This window comes from Magallana gigas, chromosome 7 (assembly GCF_963853765.1).
Source record: "Magallana gigas chromosome 7, xbMagGiga1.1, whole genome shotgun sequence".
In the NCBI taxonomy this organism is placed as follows: Eukaryota; Metazoa; Mollusca; class Bivalvia; order Ostreida; family Ostreidae; genus Magallana; species Magallana gigas.
In genome coordinates this window covers 47,567,784-47,587,993 of record NC_088859.1, presented here as the reverse complement: position 1 = coordinate 47,587,993, position 20,210 = coordinate 47,567,784, and the positions used below count along the sequence as shown (strand labels likewise).

The window sequence follows — 20,210 nt, the reverse complement described above, 5'->3', positions numbered from 1 at the left end:
ACATTCTACCCTTGTAATCCGTTCTAAAGAGCGATATGCAGCAAATATGCAAACATACAGAAATTTGTCAGCATTGGTGGGACACTATATAGTACATGTATTGATATTGTATTGAACGAAAGCAATTTTGACTTTTTGAGTGCTGCATTAATTAATATAACTATTAATTAATTAGATTGATGTGCGCCCAAATATTAAATAGTGAGAATTTGTCAGGTTTCTGCTTTATTGGTTATGATGATATGTTTGTGCCTAGTTTGAATATAATGATATATTGAATATTTTCAAACAAAGATTAATACCTACAACTTGTATCGCTTTGACCCCATTCACCCACAACATTATTTTGTGGTGACGTGTTACTATTCTAGGCATGCGGTGTTTTCCATCAGTTTTAGAAGTGAAAACCCTGGAATAACCAATTTTGAGGTAAAAGTAGGTGGTTCTCGGAAGTCAATGGTCATTGTTATTACGTTTTTGACTGTCTTATTTACATAATGATAAAAACAAGACCTAGCCACATGTATTTCATAAAATTATATAATGTACGTCATTTCTTTTATTGCCTTATATGCAATGCGTACTGATTGGTACTATCAGGGGACTTTTAAGGGATTTAATAGCCTTTTGATGAATTTATATTAAACAATTTGCTGTATCGTCATTCTTCATTTTGACTTTAATAGTAGCTTTGTGTATATTAATAATAAGGATGATCTGCTATTAATAGACTGGAAGGTTTTCCAGTCTCTAAATTTAGAAATGCGGTTTACTTTGTTTCTATGTATTTTGAACTAGAGTATAAACGTAAGCAGTTTTTCTTATTCTAAAACGAGACGTGAGTGACAATCCCTCCCCCCCCCCCACCCTAGCTGATCATAATAGAGTTACATTAACTCTGAAAGAACATGGGTGAATAAGATGGTACGGGTTACGTAAAATAGTATGAATATACTGATCTCTTGATAAGAAGAGTTCTGTATAAAGATATAAGAAAACGGTTAAAAAAAATTATCTAATGAATAAATTGTATACAGTTTTTAAAATAATTTCTAAAAATTTAAGGTAGATCTGATGACTAATTTGTCGGCATCCAAGCCTTTTTAAAAATTAAAAAAAAAAAAAAATAAAAATCATTGAAACTTAATTTCTGCCTGAAATGCTTTTGTATCTTTATTAAATTATGCAAAAGCAATACTCCAAACTATAGCTGGTTTGATTTGGCGACCAAACATAGAGTAAAAAAATGAAAATATTAAGACTCTAGCGTTTTAGTGGTATCTTCTACCTTGTAACAAAATGATACATGGTACGTAGTTCATCTCTCCATGTGTTTGTTTCTTGAAATTTGTCAATGGTCTATTTTCACCAAACTTCAATTGCACCCTAAAAATTAAAATAAAGGCATTTCGTTATAAAAAAAAAATGATACCTTTTGAAGATTTTAGTATGCATTCACCAATTTGTGCCAATTTATTTCAAAACTTAAGCGTACCAGCTCTCCAGCTCAACCAAACTTGACACAAAAGTATCTTTGATTGAAGGACTTAAATTAAGTTTGTCCAACTGAAGGGCCACTGAGGTCCCCTTCCAAGAGGAGATAGTCAACAGAGAACGAAAACAGTTGTTGGTTGTTTCATATAACTCTCCCTCCCAAGAACCAAATTTCTTGTAATATCAAAAGAAGATGGGTGAATAAGGCGTGTAAAATGCCCATATGAGGAATGATTAGATACTGCAAAATTAAAATATCATTTAAATCTGATACTTTTAAAAAAAAATAATTAAAAACAATGTGTATTTAACGTAACATCGGTTTGTAACCCTTAAATATTTTTTTAAAATACTTGCAATAGGTTGATTTAAACTGGCGTATGCGTGTCAAAACCTCCAAATAGTGTAATTTTTATAACTTCAATGCCTTTTCTTTCATAGAGTGGGTCTGAGCTCCATAATTTTGTCATAGTCTAAATGCGGTTTAATGGAATTTAAACCGATTTTAATCAACAAAAATGTGGAGAGATGACCCACTACTGGTATTCTTTAAAAATGTCATTTTGTAGCCCAACAATTGAACGTTTTAGAAAAATAATACAAGTCCGCAAATTCGTGGCCAACGCCTCTTAAAGCATTTAAACATGTATCTCACAATATTTTACATGATGTAAACATATATGAAAGTTGTATGTTGTTCTCCATAGCAAGAGTGCACGCTCTGCAGAGACTCTGAAGCCTACTGGCTTCGCATTTTGCGTGCCTCGCATATGTTTATACATGTACTTGTGTTTAATGCTGATGAGCTTATTGCTCAAAGTTGAAATAAATAATAATAATAATAAATAAACATCGCACTTTGTTGTGAATGAAATGGCTCAGTGGTTAGAGCACCAGACATTAGGTAACTTTATTGAACTTGGGTTTTTAGTTTGTGGGTTCGATCGATACCACCAAAACTTATGGATTAATTATTTTTTTCTTATCCTTTTTTGAAATATTTCAAACTGAATATAGTCGGAAATTGCCTTTTTGTAAACTTGTATTATAACGTATCAAATATGTTTAATTGAGAAATTGTTAAATTTGAAATTGTATTTTACGACTAAACTTAATGGGCAGTTGCGCCATTTTATTCCCCCATCTTCTTCAAATAAGCTTTCTAATACTAGCATATGGTAGATTAAAGTTCATTCAGCTCTTGGCCCCATGGGCCAGATGGGTACTCTTATTGGGTTCAAAGTTAACCAAATATACATGTGGAAAAAAAAACATCGATTGAATTTAATCTTTGAAGAACATAGAGGCTGTAATTTGTAAAATTGATATAAAAATGTAATATACATGAAACACGGGCCAAATTCAACCAAACTTATTGGGTGAAGATCTGTCATGTTTGTTGGACTAAAGGGTTAGTTCAACTTAATTCCAAGGGGAGATAGTATACGTCTATAAGTTTATTTTTTGCCTTGACTCCTACAACTTAGAAGGGTCCTTAACTAGAACAAGGGTCCAATTTCACAAAAGATTATGAAATTTAATTGAAATATAATTTATACTGAAACCTTTGTACAAGATACTAGTACCGGAATGAGGGAAAATGTGGGATCCAAGTGTTAGTATTTCAATAAAATGTGACATGTTAAACATTTACAGTTTCAGAAAAAAGTAAAGAATGTGATTTATGAAACAGTCATTTCATAAGAAACATAATAAAAAATCTGAGAAAGGCGAAGAAGAGGGTTCGTCTGATCAAAAACAAGACAGAGGTCAAAGAGTTAACGAAGGCCTACACAGAACATCGCTACACACAGAGGGTAGGAGTTTACCCAGGAAGTCTCCGCCCCACACAGAGGGTAGGAGTTTACCCAGGAAGTCTCCGCCTGACACAGAGGATAACAGTTTACCCAGGAAGTCTCCGCCCGACACAGAAGGTAAGAGTTTACTCAGGAAATCCCGGCCTCACACGGAGGGAAGGAAGTTACCGAGGAAGTCTCCGCCAACAGAGGCTGCGGCTTTACACGAGGAGTTTCTACACTCAGAGATCGCCGGTGATTTTCCACTTCCCCAACAGCATACGGAGGAGGGAGATTTGTCCGGGGCGGAAGCTCCGGAAAGAGGAACTTTGTACAGGGAGCTTGCTCATTCGGAAGCTCCGGAAGGAGAGGGTCTGTACAGGGAGTTTGCTCAGTCGGAAGCTCCGGAAGGTTTGTACAGGGAATTTACTCAGTCGGAAGCTCTGTACAGGGAGTTCGCTCAGCTAGAGGACCGAGATCTCTCTATTGCGGCTATACAGAGCGACCTCCAGCAATCACTGCTCCCCCTGGTGAAACAGGAGCTCTGGTACAAGATCCGCTATAAACGACTGTCGGAGGGGAAAGAGGAGTTTGTTCCTGACGACCCCAAACCCCCGCAACAGTACGAGGTAAATTACACTCCTTTCTAAAATATTCATGTGGTATATTTTAATTGTTAAATTAGATATATCATAAAGGACATCATGTGTATGAGTATATATATCAAGGATGCCGAAGCTTTGTATGAGCCTTGCCCATATAAAGTAGACTAAGTCGGATCATTATTAACAGCAACTATGTACATTCATCGAGAAGTTTAAACATACGAGATTTTTGCCTGTAACCGCGAAATGTTCAAATAAATAAGATATGCACACAATATTTTCAAATTCTTTTAAACTGTCTATTTTTTTTTATTATAAAAACTCCAAACGAGACGTTAAAGGGACGATTTGAGCTCAAAATTTTCAAAATTTATTTTTTCAATGTTATGTCTATAGTTGTTTAAATAGAGGTTTTCAATACTTTGACAAAATTTGAAAGTAAAAAATCGAGTTATAAGCGAGTTACAGAGGTCTTTGTTTTGTAAACAAAGCTCGAGTCCTGTTAATGTTTACATATTTGTTGTATTGGTATAACTTTCAATCTAAAGTTGCTGTTTGTTGTAAAGAAATTATTTATGAACCTTTTGAATCAGTCTATCTTGTTTCCAAGTTATTTTGATAAAGAAATGGCAATTTCTTTACAGTATTTGTAAACAAATATAAGACTCGAGCTTTGTTTACATAGCAACGACTTCTTTCCTCTGTATCTCGCTTGTAACATGACTTCTAACATTCAAATTTTGGTGAATCATTCAAAATACAGAAGTAAACTGTTTTATACATAGAACTCAAAATAAAATTTTCATCTGAAATCGTTTCCAAGTCCCTTTAATAAATGAAGTCGTGATATCACATATGTATGCGTTCTGAACATTTATACCCCTTTTCGGTGATATTTGATAAAAATCAATTCGATTCGTGTCTGAGAGAGTAATGAACCACAACTCTGCATATGAGAGAAAGTTACTTCTTTATTCGTGAAATATTGCGTTTAATTGCTAATTTTTTTTTATTTTCTAGCTATTCGAAAACGAGCTAAATAAGCACATGTATGAAATGACTGGAAGACGTCGGTTATAGACAATTCCACATTTATTTGTTATTACGTTTTATAGTTTTGTACCTAGTAGCATCTCTCTCTCTCTCTCTCTCTCTCTCTCTCTCTCTCTCTCTCTCTCTCTCTCTCTCTCTCTCTCTCTCTCTCTCTCTCCATGGTGATATTTAACGTTTAATAAAAATATTGATAAAATAATTTTACATTTTGAGCTCACTGAAGACGAGCGGTATAAAATCGAACAACGGAGATTACAAAACAGACAATCTGCCCAGCGATCAAGGAAAAGGTCCGAGAACAACGAGCAAAACCTTCTGCGGGTACTTATTGTTTTAGAGTTCCGGTATACATGTAGTGTATATTCTATCGATTATCTTTAGTTATTTATAAACACTGTTATACATTAGATTTTAAGTATAAATCAATTTTAAGAAATCAAAAAATAAATATAATAATATGTTGGTACTGTTTAACTTTGATTTTTACACCACCTTATGGTTTCGAACTTAATATTTTATTTCAGAAAATAAGTCGTCTCGAAAAGGATAATTCGAAATTATTGGAAGAGAAAGAAAAATTACAGAAAACGAAAGAATCGATTCTTCATAAGTTCAATAACATTGGCTGTTATCCCTCTATTAGAATATGCTCGTGTGGGATTCGTTTAAAATCTGGACAAGATGTGTCAGCGACAGAGACCCGGGGGTCGGGAGAAAGAGACAACGGTGTAACGCAACAAAAGTGACCTTAACATTCAGTGCAAACAATCAAAGAGAAACACGCAATAATTGGATACAGTGTTATATACATTTACTATCGATTAGCATCTTGGTGTAAAAATTGTGATTTGAACTTTCAATTTCGGGAAAGTTTTTAAAAGTTTGCTTATAAACTGCCCATTGAAACGCTTGTCTGCGAACGATCAGGAATATTAATATTCTGTTTAAAAGATTATACGATTGATTATTTTTTTTTAGTAACTATGACTTATATTTATTTGTAATTAGGCATGAGAATCCAATATAAATGTTTGTGAATGTCGATAAATGTATATGTACTCTCTCTCTCTCTCACTCTCTCTCTCTCTCTCTCTCTCTCTCTCTCTCTCTCTCTCTCTCTCTCTCTCTTCTGTTGTTAATTTTTAATTGGTTGTTTTTAAATACAAATGAATTTGAAAAACAAAATCACATAAAAAGAATTCGTAATAATTTCTCTGAAAATTAATTTATTCATATATTCACTGTCATTACTAAACACCTTAGGGGAGTTTTAACACTTCTCTATAAATTCTTTAATATATATAAAGTATATAAAGACTAATTTTACTTTATGAAAACCATATCACTTAATCATTTCATAACATATAAAATATTATTATGCCTTCTGTCAGTTTGTCGCTATATATTCAACACTCATCTATTTTCGCTTAGTATACAAAGGATTTATATAGCGTAAGCATACTAAGCCGAAATAGAGCACGGCAGATGTTTTGAGAGAAAATCTTTCAGAGCGGGTATCGAACTCACGACCCTGGGTTTAGCAGTCGCGGACGCTTTACTAATTACGCCACGGTAGACTCTAATTACAGAGTGAGGTTTTAAGATATATAGTACGTTGTTACCAACATTTGACATAAAACAATAAATAAATAAAGAAAATTTTAAAATTGTGTAAATGTTGACAAGGATATTAAAATAAGAGTTTCTAATAATATCTTAGACTTATCGATTAAACAATTGTAATTAACCGATACCGCGGTGTCATCAAAGCGCTTTTTATTATGACGCTTAATATTAAAATATCACAAGAAAAAAGATGATTATCGTCTGCTAAATAACAACAAACAATGAGTCGATGCGGAAACAATAACCCGGTCATATTTAGAGAAAAAAACCTGATGTCAAAAAAAAACACGCTACAAATTTCAGTATGAACATTTTGAATTATTTCTTGCAAGAACGCTTAGTAAACACCGATATTCTTTCATACTCGAAAGAAGATCTATCGAGAGTTCTGGAGGATTTCTACAGTAACGTAAGAATGAAAAATGGAGAACTTTATAAGAAAAATTCCTTGTTGAATATTCGTCAAGGTATAGGCAGATACTTAAAGGAGAAGGGTTCAAACATTGATGTTATTACCGATCCTCATTTCGCAAAAGCAAATAGCTGTTTTTCTTCATTACTGAGAAAGACGCGAGCGGAAGGAAAAGGGGCTGTTGTCCATCACCCTGCTCTCACCGTAGAGGACCTGAAGAAATTGTACGGGCATCACGTTATTTTTAATACAAATACCCCACAAGGTCTACTAAATAAAGTTGTTTTTGAAATAATGTTCTATTTCTGTAGAAGGGGACAAGAAAATTTGCACAACCTTCGCGTGCAGGACTTTGAAGTTATCAATTCGAATGGACAAAAATACGTTAAAAAAGTCACTTCAGAGTTATCAAAAAATCATCAATGTACAGTGTATTACAAACGAAATTGAAGGTACAGGAGGAAGAATGTACTCCACTGATTCTGAATTATTATTTCCTCAATTTCTTACGGAAACATATAGTTAATTCATAGCTTTATAGAAACAGCCAGACTGAAATCTACACGCCCCGTTTATCGATTGGTCGAAATCTACAACGGCTGAAGCTGACAAGATACTGACAGGAATAAAATGGACACGCACTGTTTATCGATTGGTCGAAGCCACCAGCAACCCAAGAAAAATCACGGACTGCACAAAATAATCACGATGATGTCAGACTCGATCAAAGTCTCACAGGAGACTATTTGGCTGTTTCTTTTAGCTAACGTACTTGTGTACATTAACAGTAATTTAGTGAATTTTACTAACTTTTCATAATCAATTTATTAATTAGTTAAAAGAAAGATGTTAATATAAATAATAAAATGCTTTCTTTGATGATTCATGCGGGTTATGAAGGTAGCGATCATTGCAGAAAAAAACTACATAAATTATATATAAAAACACCAACGGGGCAACCGCAATCCTTTCATCTCCCCACAGCCATAACTTAACGAATGATTTGAACATATTTTATTGTGTAAATTACATATTACACAAAAGGATTGGAAACAAGTTCTTACAACTTACAGGTTCCTCTCCTAATATAATGATAATACATATAATATATATATATATACAATTGTCATAGTAGTATTACATGTTACTTATAGTTATTGACTTTATAATAATTAAATTCATAGACATGCATTTACAAAGTAATTGCAAATATATAGTAGATAACGTTAATATACAGTATTAAAAGCAAAATGGAATTTAATTATTAAATCTTCCAGACTCTTTAATGAACATTTGAACTGCTGAAAAAATAAAGCAGTTTGTATTGTAAGGCAAATTGTCACTACCCCAAAGAAGCAAATGTGAGTTAATTAAAATTGTTTCTTCAAGCCTATTAAAAAGTAATTCAAAAAGATTGTTTCTTGCATTTACATTTAATTTTTTTTTTAACTTAACGAATAACACAAGGAACGGCCTGACCAAGATCTGAACATCCGGTCTTTCTTGCGTGTTGCGTATTGCACCTCAGAAGAGCATGGACCTACCCCGAATGTCAAAAGTTTTACGCTTAGCAAGGAAAAGTCATGGAATGCTTGAATTGCTGTACGTATTTACCTTCAAGTGTCATTTTTTAATTCATGGGTTCTTGACTCTTGCATGATATTGAGTTTCTGTACACTTGTAATTTGGCCTTGATTTAGCTTGAATTTCCTCAGAAATTTATTGTGACGTAAAAGAACCTATTGTTACACTAATTGTTAAAAATAGTTTGAAAAAAACAAACCAACACAATATTTTTTAGAATCATGCACATGTAGATGGGTTTATTGTTATCGTGAAACTAAAGAGAGGTGAACGGCGCTATGTTGCATAATGTCGATTTTATAACATCTATAACGCAATACGATATTGTTAGCAAGATATTAAATGTGGTAATTCATTTCAAAAAGTCATACAAAGGCCACTGTTTTTATTACTTACTGTATTGAAACATTTATTTAAGATAAGTTGTGATAGACTTTATTTGATAATGAGAAGAGTAAATTCGAAATTTTAAATATGGAAACTTTACCCTGACCTAAGATATGTATGCAGCCATGATTTCTCCTTTGAAACACCCCTTTAAGCTTGTCAGGTTTGAATACATAACTATAAACAAGTGTACGGCAATTTTGCATTGAAAGGGAGATGAAAGTATTCAGATGATAGCGTTGAAAAATTGAGTGAGTATTCAGATTTAGCTGCAGGTCTGTAGCTCCTGGTCTGAAAAAAATCAGATGGATGACCTGGAAACCACAGTGCATTTAAAAAATTGTGTATTTACTGATATTGTCTATTTTCTTGTCTCAGACTTTCTTCAAAACACTCTACCGGCCTCGGAAATTCAATTATGTAAAATTTACATCGAGATCGAGATTTGCCATTTTTACCTGTAAACAAACTGCACCACTTTCATTTACAAGGCTGGTGATGGTGTTTAAAAAACTATCTGAGGGAAGTAAAGAGATGATATCGGTAGTGAGTTGCATGAAGAATTCATTGGTACTAATTGTTTTCACAGAATCCCAAACTAGCGTATGTTTTTCTGCGCAACAAATACACAATTTTTAGCTCACCGAGACGAAGTCAGGGGGAGAAGGGGGGGGGGGAGCTTATGCTATGCCGTCGACGTCTGGACCTGGTTAAAGTTTTTGTTGCAGGTCCTGTTACTAAGTTATTACTTGTCCTATCTTCACCAAACTTGCATGGATGATGCATATGGACCTACTTATGGACTTGAAAGAATTGGATGCTGAATCTGGGCCATGAATTTCAGTTGCTGGAGGGGGTTAAGGTTTATGGAGCAGGTTAAAGTTTTTGGTGTAGGTGCCCTTTGATAGCAATATCTAAGTTAGTACTGGTCCTAACTTTACCATATTTGCATGGATGGTGTGTCTTATGATACTGATGCACCTGACAGGCTTGAATGCTGAATCTCAGCCATAGGTTTCGGATTCTGGATGAGGTTTAGTTTTTTTTGAGAACAGGTAAACGTGTTATATAGATAATAGCTTGCAAAGTTGATTTAACTATAATGTAAACGAATCGCAGAGGTAGCTTCAGATGTAAAACCTGATCTCCATTATCAAGGATGCTTACAGCGAATTACAGAATACCGGTAGAGTTTTCAATAGCTTGCTAGATTGATCAATAGGGTATTCAATTTGGTCAGCAAGGTATCACATTAGGTTTAAATCTAGGTCATGTGATTACTCAGGTATGACAGCAATAGAGTGAGTTAATCTGGTTAACATTTGCACGTTTTGGGCCATTTTGTTTCTCTCTGTTATCCTACATTACTGCTATAAAAGTCTGAACTAATTAAGCAGTCAGCACAAAAAACCTATTAGTGCTGTAAGATGCACCAGGAATCAGGGAACCAAAATGTTCAATAATTTTTTGCAGAGAAAAATATCTCCTTTTTAAAGTTATTCTTTTCTCTTTTGTTTGTTTCTTCAGAACTGCCTTTTGAATTACATTTTTTGTAAAACAAAATTCAAATTACTCCAAGCAGAATTGATGCTCTATAGAGTCCAGTGCTGTCCAGGTGAACATTCTTTTTAAAAGTCTATGAATAGAATAGCTAACAATAGGAGAGAGTGTTCTAGAGGTTTTCTTTGTGTAAAATGAATGGGTTGAGTGCAAAATAACAATCTACACTTGAGTAACCACAGGACCTAGGTTTAAACCTGATGTGATACCTTGCTGACCAAATTGAATACCTTATTGAGCAATCCAACAAGCTATTGAAAACTCTACCGGTATTCTGTAATTCGCTGTAAAAAAGTCTCCTACCTCACTCAGACCTGTTTGATAGATGTTTTTGTTGTGAAACGATAAAACATTATTCCAATGATATGGTATTGTATGATATGATACACTATTGTTTTATATGATACAATATTATATCTTATTATATTGTAAAAAGTAATATGATTCGATAGAATATTGCATCAAATTCTTTGTATATTATGATATGATATTGTATCATGATATGGTGTTATATATAGTATTGTATATTATAAAACAATATTGTATATTATGATTTTGTATTATATATTACTTTATCACATGACATTGTTTCATTTGATATTGCAATATATAATATTGTATCATATAATATAATATTGTATGCTATGATATTGTATTATATAAAATATTGCTATATCACATGATATTGTATCATATAATGTAATGTTGTAGCAAATTATATTGTATCATCATATAATACAATATCATAGTATGTTTCAAATATGATACAATATCATACAATACAATATCATACTATATCATATACAATATCATATGTTAAAATATTGTGATGTATTATGTGATATGATATTGTATCATATGATACTATATTGTATACTTTGTATATTATATATTATGATATTGTATTGTGTGATCAAATACAATAATGTATAAAATGATAGTTACAATGCCATATCATATATTACAATATCATATTGGATCATTATTTAATACAGTATTTTTGGGTATGATGAGCAATTTTTGACAAGTTTTGCCCCTTAAACCTAGAAAAATTCCAATTATTTGAAGTTTCCGTTCATTTTCTTAAGAAAGGATGCACATATTGAAATGAAATTTGGTGTACAGGTTTATCATAATAATATCTAGGTCAAGTTTGATTTCGGGTTTGATTGAGCAATTTTCGACAGAGTTATGTGCCTTGGACTTGGAAAAAATTTCAATTACATGTATTTGTAGTTTCTGTTCATTTTCTTCACAGATGTTTCCAAGGGAGGGGGCATAAGTGTTTTACAAACATCTCTTGTTAAAATTACAGATTGTATGAGAGTGCAGGGAAGAACTGCAGGAGATTTTCAGTCAGCTCAGTGTCACAACAATATGAACGGAGTTTAGATGATCTACTCAACTTTGGAAGTAATGACAGGAGGTTTGTATTGTCTAATGTATTTTGAAATGATCCTTGCAGATTCGTGCACTCTTTATCTGATATAATGCACCCAGTCTTGCTTAATGTTGTTGAACTTTTTCCCAAATTTGTTAATTTGAAGAAGAAGATATGATAAACAGACTTCGCATAGAGGACAACAGGAAGGAGGAAGAGGGTGGAATTCTTTCAACAGGAGATCAGTAGACTTCCAAGAGATGGAAAAAAACTTTTACCTAGAACATGCTGATGTGAAAAACATACCACAGGTATGCTATGAATGTTTAAAGCTGCTTGGTCTGAGTTTTTGGCCATTATATACCAGTAGTATCAGATAATTTTCTATACAAACTAATTATCTTAAAATAGTTGTTGACTTTCATCTATTTACAGCAGCAGAATTAGTCTCTTTTCAAAGAAATATTGAAGTGAATGAGAATAATTTTAGTATTGAAACACAAAAAACACCTAAGCTATTAAATGCCTCATGGGTGTGTTATAAAGGGAACAGTTGGGTTTTGTCCCCGACTGCTTGGGTTTATTTAGCGTGCACTTTTAAAAGCATTAATGGTTTTAAACACCTCAAACTTCAGAAAGATTTGTCAAATATGCACAAATTTATTTTTGATTTCCAAAACATTTTTGTAAAACTAAATTCTTTATCATTGTGTGTGTGTGAATGCTAAAGTTGTAATACAATCATACCTGCCTTGAATTGTTAGTGAATCTTAATAAATGGCAAAATAAACATTAACCCTTTTATGTAAAGTTCGTTTTGTAAACAAACATTTTACATCATTTTCCCATTGGAAAATCGCTTAAATCACCAGAAAAAATACTATAATGTGTATTATTATGCACATACTAAATAAAACCACTATTTAACAGCTTAAATAAGATTTAAATTGATATAAAATCGAATTAAACGGCTTTTAACTTAGACTAAAATGAAAACTCTAAAATGACTGGAGTAATCAGTAAAGGATTATCTTTACACTGTCTTAACAATTGTCTTCTAGTATGTAATGAAATTGTCTGGGGTTTCTCATACATCTGTTCATTTACTCAGTGGTGTATCGGTATGTCATATCTTGATTTTTTTTTCATTTAGGAAGAAATTGAAGCATTTTACAAGGAACACAAAGTAAAAGTGTTTGGTGATGTTCCTAGACCTGTGTTTGATATGGAGCATGTCAACTTTCCAGGTATTTTGGGCAAACACACATACATATATATATGTTGTTTTATTTTGAATAAAGTTATTAGAAATAAGTTTGAGAAAATATGTCAGTTTTTTTCTCTGTTGCATAAAGATGAGTAATGTAATGGCTTTATATTTTGTGCAGATGAAATTAAAGATCTTCTGGCCAAGCAGGGTATCTGTAAACCTACCCCCATTCAGTCCCTGATGTGGCCTGTGGCCCTGTCAGGGCTGGACAGCGTGGGCATTGCACAGACCGGATCAGGGAAAACCCTTGGGGTGAGACTGAATTGGATTTTCTCCCTCGTTTCATTCCTCTGAAAAATAAATGTTTTATCGATTAATTGATTGAAAATAAGATGAGAACAGAATTTAGGATTGGTGTTCATTACAAATTGCATTTAATAACATGAATTCAGCATATATACAAAATGAACAACAAAAATCAAACTGTGTTTTCCTCATAAATATTTTTAAAATTTATTTTTACATCTTTGTACATCACAAATCCAGACAACCAACAGTTGTATAAGATCAACAAAATCATAATCACAAAGTACATTGTATATGTACATATACTCTGTATTTATTTGTCACAAAAACATGTATGGGTGGATGGGCATGGAACACCAGACACAGAACCTCCAATGCTTTGTAATGAAAGTGGCAATAATAAACATACCCCAGTAAATTTATTTATAATCAATGCAAAAGCACTCATGCATGACATATTAAGAAGTAATGAGGCAAAGAAATTTAACAGAAACTTCCATAGATAAAAACATAAAGAAATAAATCTGATGTCCTCTTGTTTGTCACCTTATTTGTTTCACTGACCAATGTGGCTACTAAGCGTGTTAGACCAAATTGTTATTTATTCATGTGTTTATTTCAGTACATGCTACCAGCTATTGTACATTCAATGAACCAGGGGCCCAGGAGACATGAGCATCGGAAGCATCCCAGGGTAATTGGCAACTTTCTAACTTGTTTGTAGTCAGTGAAATAACCACATACAGTTGTGTTTGACAAACTATATCTTGGTTGTTATTTTTTTTATTCTCCAGACGTTAGTTATTGCACCAACAAGGGAGCTAACCAAGCAGATTTCGACTGTCTCGTGGCCATTCTGCAAATTGTACAGAATGAGGACTTTGTGTTTGTATGGTGGCGCTTCGAAGTCCATTCAAGAACAAGACCTCTTGCGTAGGTTTTATCAGTTTTACTGCAGAGTCTTCAAACAGATATCTTATAAGTTTATGAAAAAAAGTAACATCAATTTCATATTTTTCTATTACAGGTATATATATAATTGTAATTTTTATTTATGATATTCATTCACAAGCATGGTACCTACATTGTATTTAAAAATTCAACATATATATTTTTATGCTATAAAATCTTGCATCTCTTTGGATATAACCTTTCCTTACCTGATATTGTCCTCCAATGAACCAGTGCAGAATTATATCAATTTTCATGAGTGCTTCAAAAGAATTTACTTAACCAATAAAATAATTTTTTTGGTGGTTATTGGAGATCTGAAGTAGCAAAAATTACAGAAAAAATACATAACTTGTCTGTGGGTAAAATGTAGGTTATGTAAAATTTGTTTGCTATGATATGAATTTTGGGTGATACCAAATAATGTGGCTAAATATAGCATCCTGTAGAAAACTCTTGTTCAAAACAATGTAAATTCAAATGTATTACAATACCAGCAGTATAGTAACAGTAAATTTCATTGGACTGTTAGGTGGACAGGACATTGTTGTGGCTACACCAGGCCGACTGTTGGACTTGCTGAACAATTACAGCACCCTCCTAGATGAGGTTTCGTACTTGGTGCTCGACGAAGCAGACAGAATGCTAGACATGGGCTTCGAACCTCAAATCAAAAGCATCATGAACTTCTTGAATGTAAGTTTTCTGTTGTTTTTTTTTGTTTTGTTTTTTTTTACTTTGGCTTGCAGATGAATTGCTTATAACTTATGTACCAGTAATTGAAAACACAAAATCCATTTCATGAACTCAAATTATTAATGCTTGAGTAAATACAGATACATTATTTTGTGTAGCAAAGAGAGTAGGGAAATTTCTTTAACTAATTTTATAATATTGTAGTGTTATAATTAAATTTCTTGTTTTAACAGCCATATAGACAAACAACAATGTGGAGTGCTACCTGGCCCAGGGAGGTGGAGAATTTGGCCTTAAGTTACATGAGTAATAATGTTCAGGTTCAATTAGGGAGCCATGAATTGACCGTTAATCAGAATATTGAGCAGAAGATTGTACCTGTGGAAGACGAAAGAGATAAACTCTTCAAGTAAGAATTACAAGAAAAATAAGACTTACAGCTGGTCACTATATCACAGATGGGCATCCATCAGCTAATCTGCAATTAAATTAGCTATCAAATTAATCCTGATGAAACAACAAAAACAGAATGCTTTGGCTGTGTTTCTATAATTATACAAAAACTTACCAAAATAATGGTTTCACCATCATTAAACATCCTTAATCAATATTTGTAACATCAAATCAATAGTATTTGTTTTATAAAACTTAAACAACTGTTGCTCATTTGAGTCAATTCATTCTAACAAGCATTCGCAACTTTGTGGTCAAGGTTGGGCATAGTGGTCCAATGGCCTCCTTAGTGTGTTTGGATTGTATATAATTTGGGTTAACATCCATTGCCTTATGCTAGTTATATTGATTTAGATTTGTAGAAGAAATGAAACCAGTACTAAATGATCCCTCCAACAAAGTGCTGATATTCACCAACACCAAAGTAAAGGCATCAGACTTGGCCTACAAATTAAAAGGAGCCCTCAGGTAGGTCTGAAAATGTGGGACTTACATTTATGTTGATTGTGATTGTGTAAATTACTGTAAAAGTGGTTATTCACGCTGGTGGTAAGGTATGCGGTTTTTATGGTCAAACAATACGCGTGGGTATTAAATACACGGATGTGTCATTTACCACTCAAAAATGTGAGTTTTTACCATACACGCGGGGGTATTTTACACGGTTTTAAGCTTCCCGCGTAACTAGTGTAAATTTCCCCCACGCGTAAATAACCACTTTTACAGTATTGCTGTTAATAGATCTTAGGGTTGTAAAAGAGTGACATAATTAATGAAATAGTGAATGGACACTGGACAAAAATGATTGGCAAATTAAGTCTTATCTAATTTATTTGCAAATGTTTTCATTTATTACTTGCCCTTAGATTGTTATTATTTCAAAACCACTTGCTCATCTCCCCTCTTTTTTGGATAGGAAAGGCATAACTGCTATTCATGGAGACATCAGCCAGATGAACAGAGAGAGAGCCCTGAGAGGTAAGATCCAGCTCAGTATTACCCAGTGTGATGGTGATTAGATGTCCTGAATCCGCCAGCACTTCTCATCTATACACTCTTTGTATACCCAGTCTGTTAGAGACTCTGTGTAGATAATGGCAGTTTTTTGGGGAGTTGATTTTAATCAACTCTCCTATGCAGTTACTCTGGCAAACCGAAAGTGAAACAGTGTTTGGACCTAAGCACAAATCATTACCGCTGACAAGACTTAGTTCTTGAAAATAATAGAAAAATTCAAAGTAATGTATGCTGAAGCATTGTTTTTCAAGGAAACTTATCATTAAACACTTTGAAAATAGTCAGATTTTATATAATACGAACAACTGAGATATTTTTTATAGTCTCATGTATTCCTTCGCCAGAGTTTAATATAGCCTCGTTCAAGCAAACACTCGGCTGTCTCCGTAAATCTCTGACAAGCAGAGAGGCTCTCTTGCTTGTCGTAGATAAACAGAGACAGCCAAGCGTCTGGTTGAACGAGACTACAGTTCGATATCAATAGTGCTTGGATCCATTAAATTTTTAGAATTGCTTCGATTACTTATACATAGTTTGAAATCTATCTTTAAATATTACACAACATGATTCATATGGGGTTTCTCGAAATTCTTGTCGGAAAAGTATAAAATTCATATGATAAAAAGTGCGTAACTCAAATACAGACTAGAAACTAATTGCCATGCATGATAAGTTGATTTTAAAATAAATGATAATCGATAAAATCAACTCCCGTCAGTACTTCAGTACTTTGATTGATGAAATGGTGGCATGTAGTACTAAACAGTAAGCTCGACTTTTCATCAACAACTAAATAGATTCCATGAAACTAGGTCATAAAATGTTTTTATATAGAAAGAAAATTAATCCCTTTTATCTTAATTAATTTACTGTATGGAATGCATGCATTGCCATTCTTCATACATACAAGTACCGATACATGTAGAATTTGGTCAACCGATTACATTTAAATACATTAAAAAAGTATTTCAAAAAGTAATTGTGCCCTTGCCTGATAAAAGTGCTTTTTATTTTGACAGATTTCAGCAAGGGGAATGTACCCATTCTTGTTGCAACAGATGTTGCTGCCAGAGGAATAGGTTTGTATAACTAGTACTTATCTGCATCATCCCATACATGATGGCTCTGAGTGATGGAATGATATTCATCGTGTAGTACCAGTACCAGTTTCATTCAGTTTATCCATATGAGGGAGCAAAAGTCACAATAAAACATTTATAAAAGTACACACAGCAGAGTAAGTTTAGGTGCTATGGAGCTTCTCCATATTGTGATGTGCTTCCTATTGAATAAACAATACACATCATTCAGTTTAATTTTATATGTTTTTTCTTTCACAAGTATGTTACCTATCAGTGTAGAACAATTGGTTAGAGCATCTGTTGCTAATCTGTATGTCATGAGTTCGAATCCTGGTGGGGCTTTTATTAGAAGTTTTACCTTTCAAAAACAATATAGATGCATTTTTTCAGAAATTCTAAACCGTTGAAAGTATTTTGATTATGGTGTTCTTTTATCCACATAAATATCACCAGGTGTCCCATACCACCTTAAAATGAATAACTTCCACAGCCAACAAACAGTGTACTCAATGTTTGGTCAATCAACCGTTAAATAATATGAATATGAATTTTCCTGTCAAAAACATCTAGCAACTGGTTAATAACATGTACTGGTATACATGATTTGTGCCATCTCAAAAGTTGTCTGAAAACTATTTGTGTAATGATTTAAGGTACAACTAAAATTTCTTTCACTCACACTGTTTTTATATTTACAGATGTAAGTGACATAACACATGTGGTGAACTTTGATTTCCCAAAAGACCTGACAGATTACATCCACAGAGTTGGACGAACAGGACGGGCAGGCAAGAAAGGCAATGCTCTCTCCTTTATATCCCTGCAAGAGGATGGAAAAGTCTGCGAGAGGCTGGTTGAACTACTCAGGGAAAGCAATCAAGAAATTCCTGATGACCTTTTAAAAGGTAATTGATATTGAGGTTTTCATGTGACTTGTCCTCCAAATTTTAAGATGATTTTGCTGGTCCTTAGGTTGAAAGAAATATGACGCTTGGTCATCGGCATGTGTTTTGGGCTCTCTTATAGAATTTGTTTTCTATTTTAGCCTCCATGAGGAAATCATACTTTGGTTCCTCTGGTTCATATCGAAAGTTTGGTTCCGGAGGCAGAAAGTTCAGAGACCCATATAACAATGAAAATTATGGAGGTCGAAAATTCAGATCAAGAGACAACTTTAACAATGAAGATTACGGAGACAAAAAGTTTAGATCAAGAGACACCTTTAACAGTGAAGATTATGGAGAACGAAAGTTTAAATCAAGAGACACATTTGACAATGAAGACAATGGAGAAAAGAGTTATAAAAAACGACACCACAATTATTTCCAAGGTGACTCTGAAGATGCTTCATATTAGACTCACCACAACGTACGCATGGAATTGGCAGTCAACAAACATACATGACATAGCATCATTATACAAAATCTAGCTGTATTGTTACTAAAGACCATGATAGTTCATCAACACTTCGCTGATGTGCTGAATTGAATGGGTCTCAGTGACATATGCTGGAGGCATTGTCAGTTCCTGTGGCTAAGCTGAGCTGCTACAGCAAACAGCTGTATGCCGTTTAGGAGCATGCCCAAAGAAGCATGCTAAAGGACAGCAGAGATAACAATAATATCAGTTTTGATTTACATGTAAAAATGTAATGCATATACATGTATGTACAGTATACAGGGAAATATTTGCCCCCGTTTTATTTTCACTCCTTTCGCCCTTGTTGTCAGCGGGTGAATTTAAGACTGGACAAATTAAAATGTCTCAAATAATCTCTTTTATACACAAATATGTCTGGATAAATTCAAGATGGGGCAAAACCGTTTGCAAGTGAGAAAGGACAAAAAAATCACGAGGCAAAGATAACCCTGTATACAGTAATTCAACAGTTTAATTAAAAAATTTAACATTTAGGAATTATTATTTTTGAACATGTAAGTGAAAACCCTTAAAGAAAATCAAGAAAATGTAACATGGAATGTACATGTATAAATATAATGCATAGTTTTCTTGCAACTTGTGCAAAAGAACTTTTCTATTAACTTTAAGTTTATCTGTATGTTGACTTTGTTATAATACAGGTATGATGAAAAATAAATTAATATGCTTGCTAGGTTAAGTTTTTGTATGATTAGTTTGGCCTTTGGACCCAAGTACTAGCTACCACCAACTGTTTGTACATCAGACATGGCAGTTTTTATTAAATGTTTTTACTTTAATATTTTTTTGTGGAAATAATGCCAAGGTTTAAACATGTACATGTATTTTTAAAAGTTTTTGAGCAGTAGTACAGTGTAATATGCATATTTTTATTTTTCAGTGTGGAACAATAAACCAGGTTTTATAGGATCAACTTTTGTTCCCAATATTTGTCTTGTACCTGGGTACACATAAATATCTCAGAGTTTCATTAAAATTTGAAACTCAAGTTTTTTTGTTTTGTTTTTAATTTTTATTGTTAATTTATGACCGTGAGTGCTGCATGCAACCATTCAACAATTCCAACCACATGACGTCCCCAAAGTTAAACTTGGATTTTAAGGTACCTCACTACACCTAGACTTCTACTCTTTAAGACACCACATCACAAGATGGCG

At 33.4% G+C, this 20,210-nt stretch overlaps 2 protein-coding genes across 3 annotated transcripts; both read left to right on the top strand.

The window, feature by feature from the left end:
• Positions 1–328: 328 nt before the first annotated feature.
• Positions 329–5,901, top strand: LOC105340429 (uncharacterized). The gene is made up of 4 exons (XM_066067243.1): positions 329–429; positions 3,151–3,919; positions 5,162–5,269; positions 5,473–5,901. The coding sequence occupies exons 2-4, from the start codon at positions 3,179–3,181 to the stop codon at positions 5,692–5,694; spliced, it is 1,071 nt and encodes a 356-aa protein (XP_065923315.1). The 5' UTR covers positions 329–429; positions 3,151–3,178; the 3' UTR covers positions 5,695–5,901.
• A 2,536-nt stretch (positions 5,902–8,437) lies between these two features.
• LOC105340428 (uncharacterized) lies at positions 8,438–19,113 on the top strand. Of its 2 annotated transcripts, none has more exons than XM_066067241.1 (14): positions 8,438–8,588; positions 11,833–11,943; positions 12,068–12,209; positions 13,052–13,145; positions 13,287–13,420; positions 14,037–14,108; positions 14,209–14,347; positions 14,898–15,061; positions 15,295–15,470; positions 15,869–15,982; positions 16,431–16,492; positions 17,551–17,610; positions 18,312–18,518; positions 18,659–19,113. In XM_066067241.1, exons 1-14 carry the CDS (start codon positions 8,521–8,523, stop codon positions 18,967–18,969), a joined length of 1,854 nt encoding a protein of 617 aa, XP_065923313.1. In that variant the 5' UTR covers positions 8,438–8,520; the 3' UTR covers positions 18,970–19,113. The 2 variants fall into 2 exon arrangements, with proteins under 2 accessions (XP_065923313.1, XP_011444763.3); XM_011446461.4 differs by having other exon boundaries at positions 12,065–12,209.
• Positions 19,114–20,210: the final 1,097 nt, after the last annotated feature.

What these genes read in the sequence shown, in the direction of transcription:
- LOC105340429 (XM_066067243.1), top strand. Translation starts at nt 3,179, where the DNA reads ATGAAACAGTCATTTCATAAGAAACATAATAAAAAATCTGAGAAAGGC. An exon ending in AACCCCCGCAACAGTACGAG is followed by an intron (nt 3,920 to 5,161) that starts GTAAATTACACT and finishes TTACATTTTGAG; the next exon opens with CTCACTGAAGACGAGCGGTA. An exon ending in ACGAGCAAAACCTTCTGCGG is followed by an intron (nt 5,270 to 5,472) that starts GTACTTATTGTT and finishes ATTTTATTTCAG; the next exon opens with AAAATAAGTCGTCTCGAAAA.
- LOC105340428 (XM_011446461.4), top strand. Translation starts at nt 8,521, where the DNA reads ATGGACCTACCCCGAATGTCAAAAGTTTTACGCTTAGCAAGGAAAAGT. An exon ending in CATGGAATGCTTGAATTGCT is followed by an intron (nt 8,589 to 11,832) that starts GTACGTATTTAC and finishes TTAAAATTACAG; the next exon opens with ATTGTATGAGAGTGCAGGGA. An exon ending in TCCTGATGACCTTTTAAAAG is followed by an intron (nt 18,519 to 18,658) that starts GTAATTGATATT and finishes TTTCTATTTTAG; the next exon opens with CCTCCATGAGGAAATCATAC.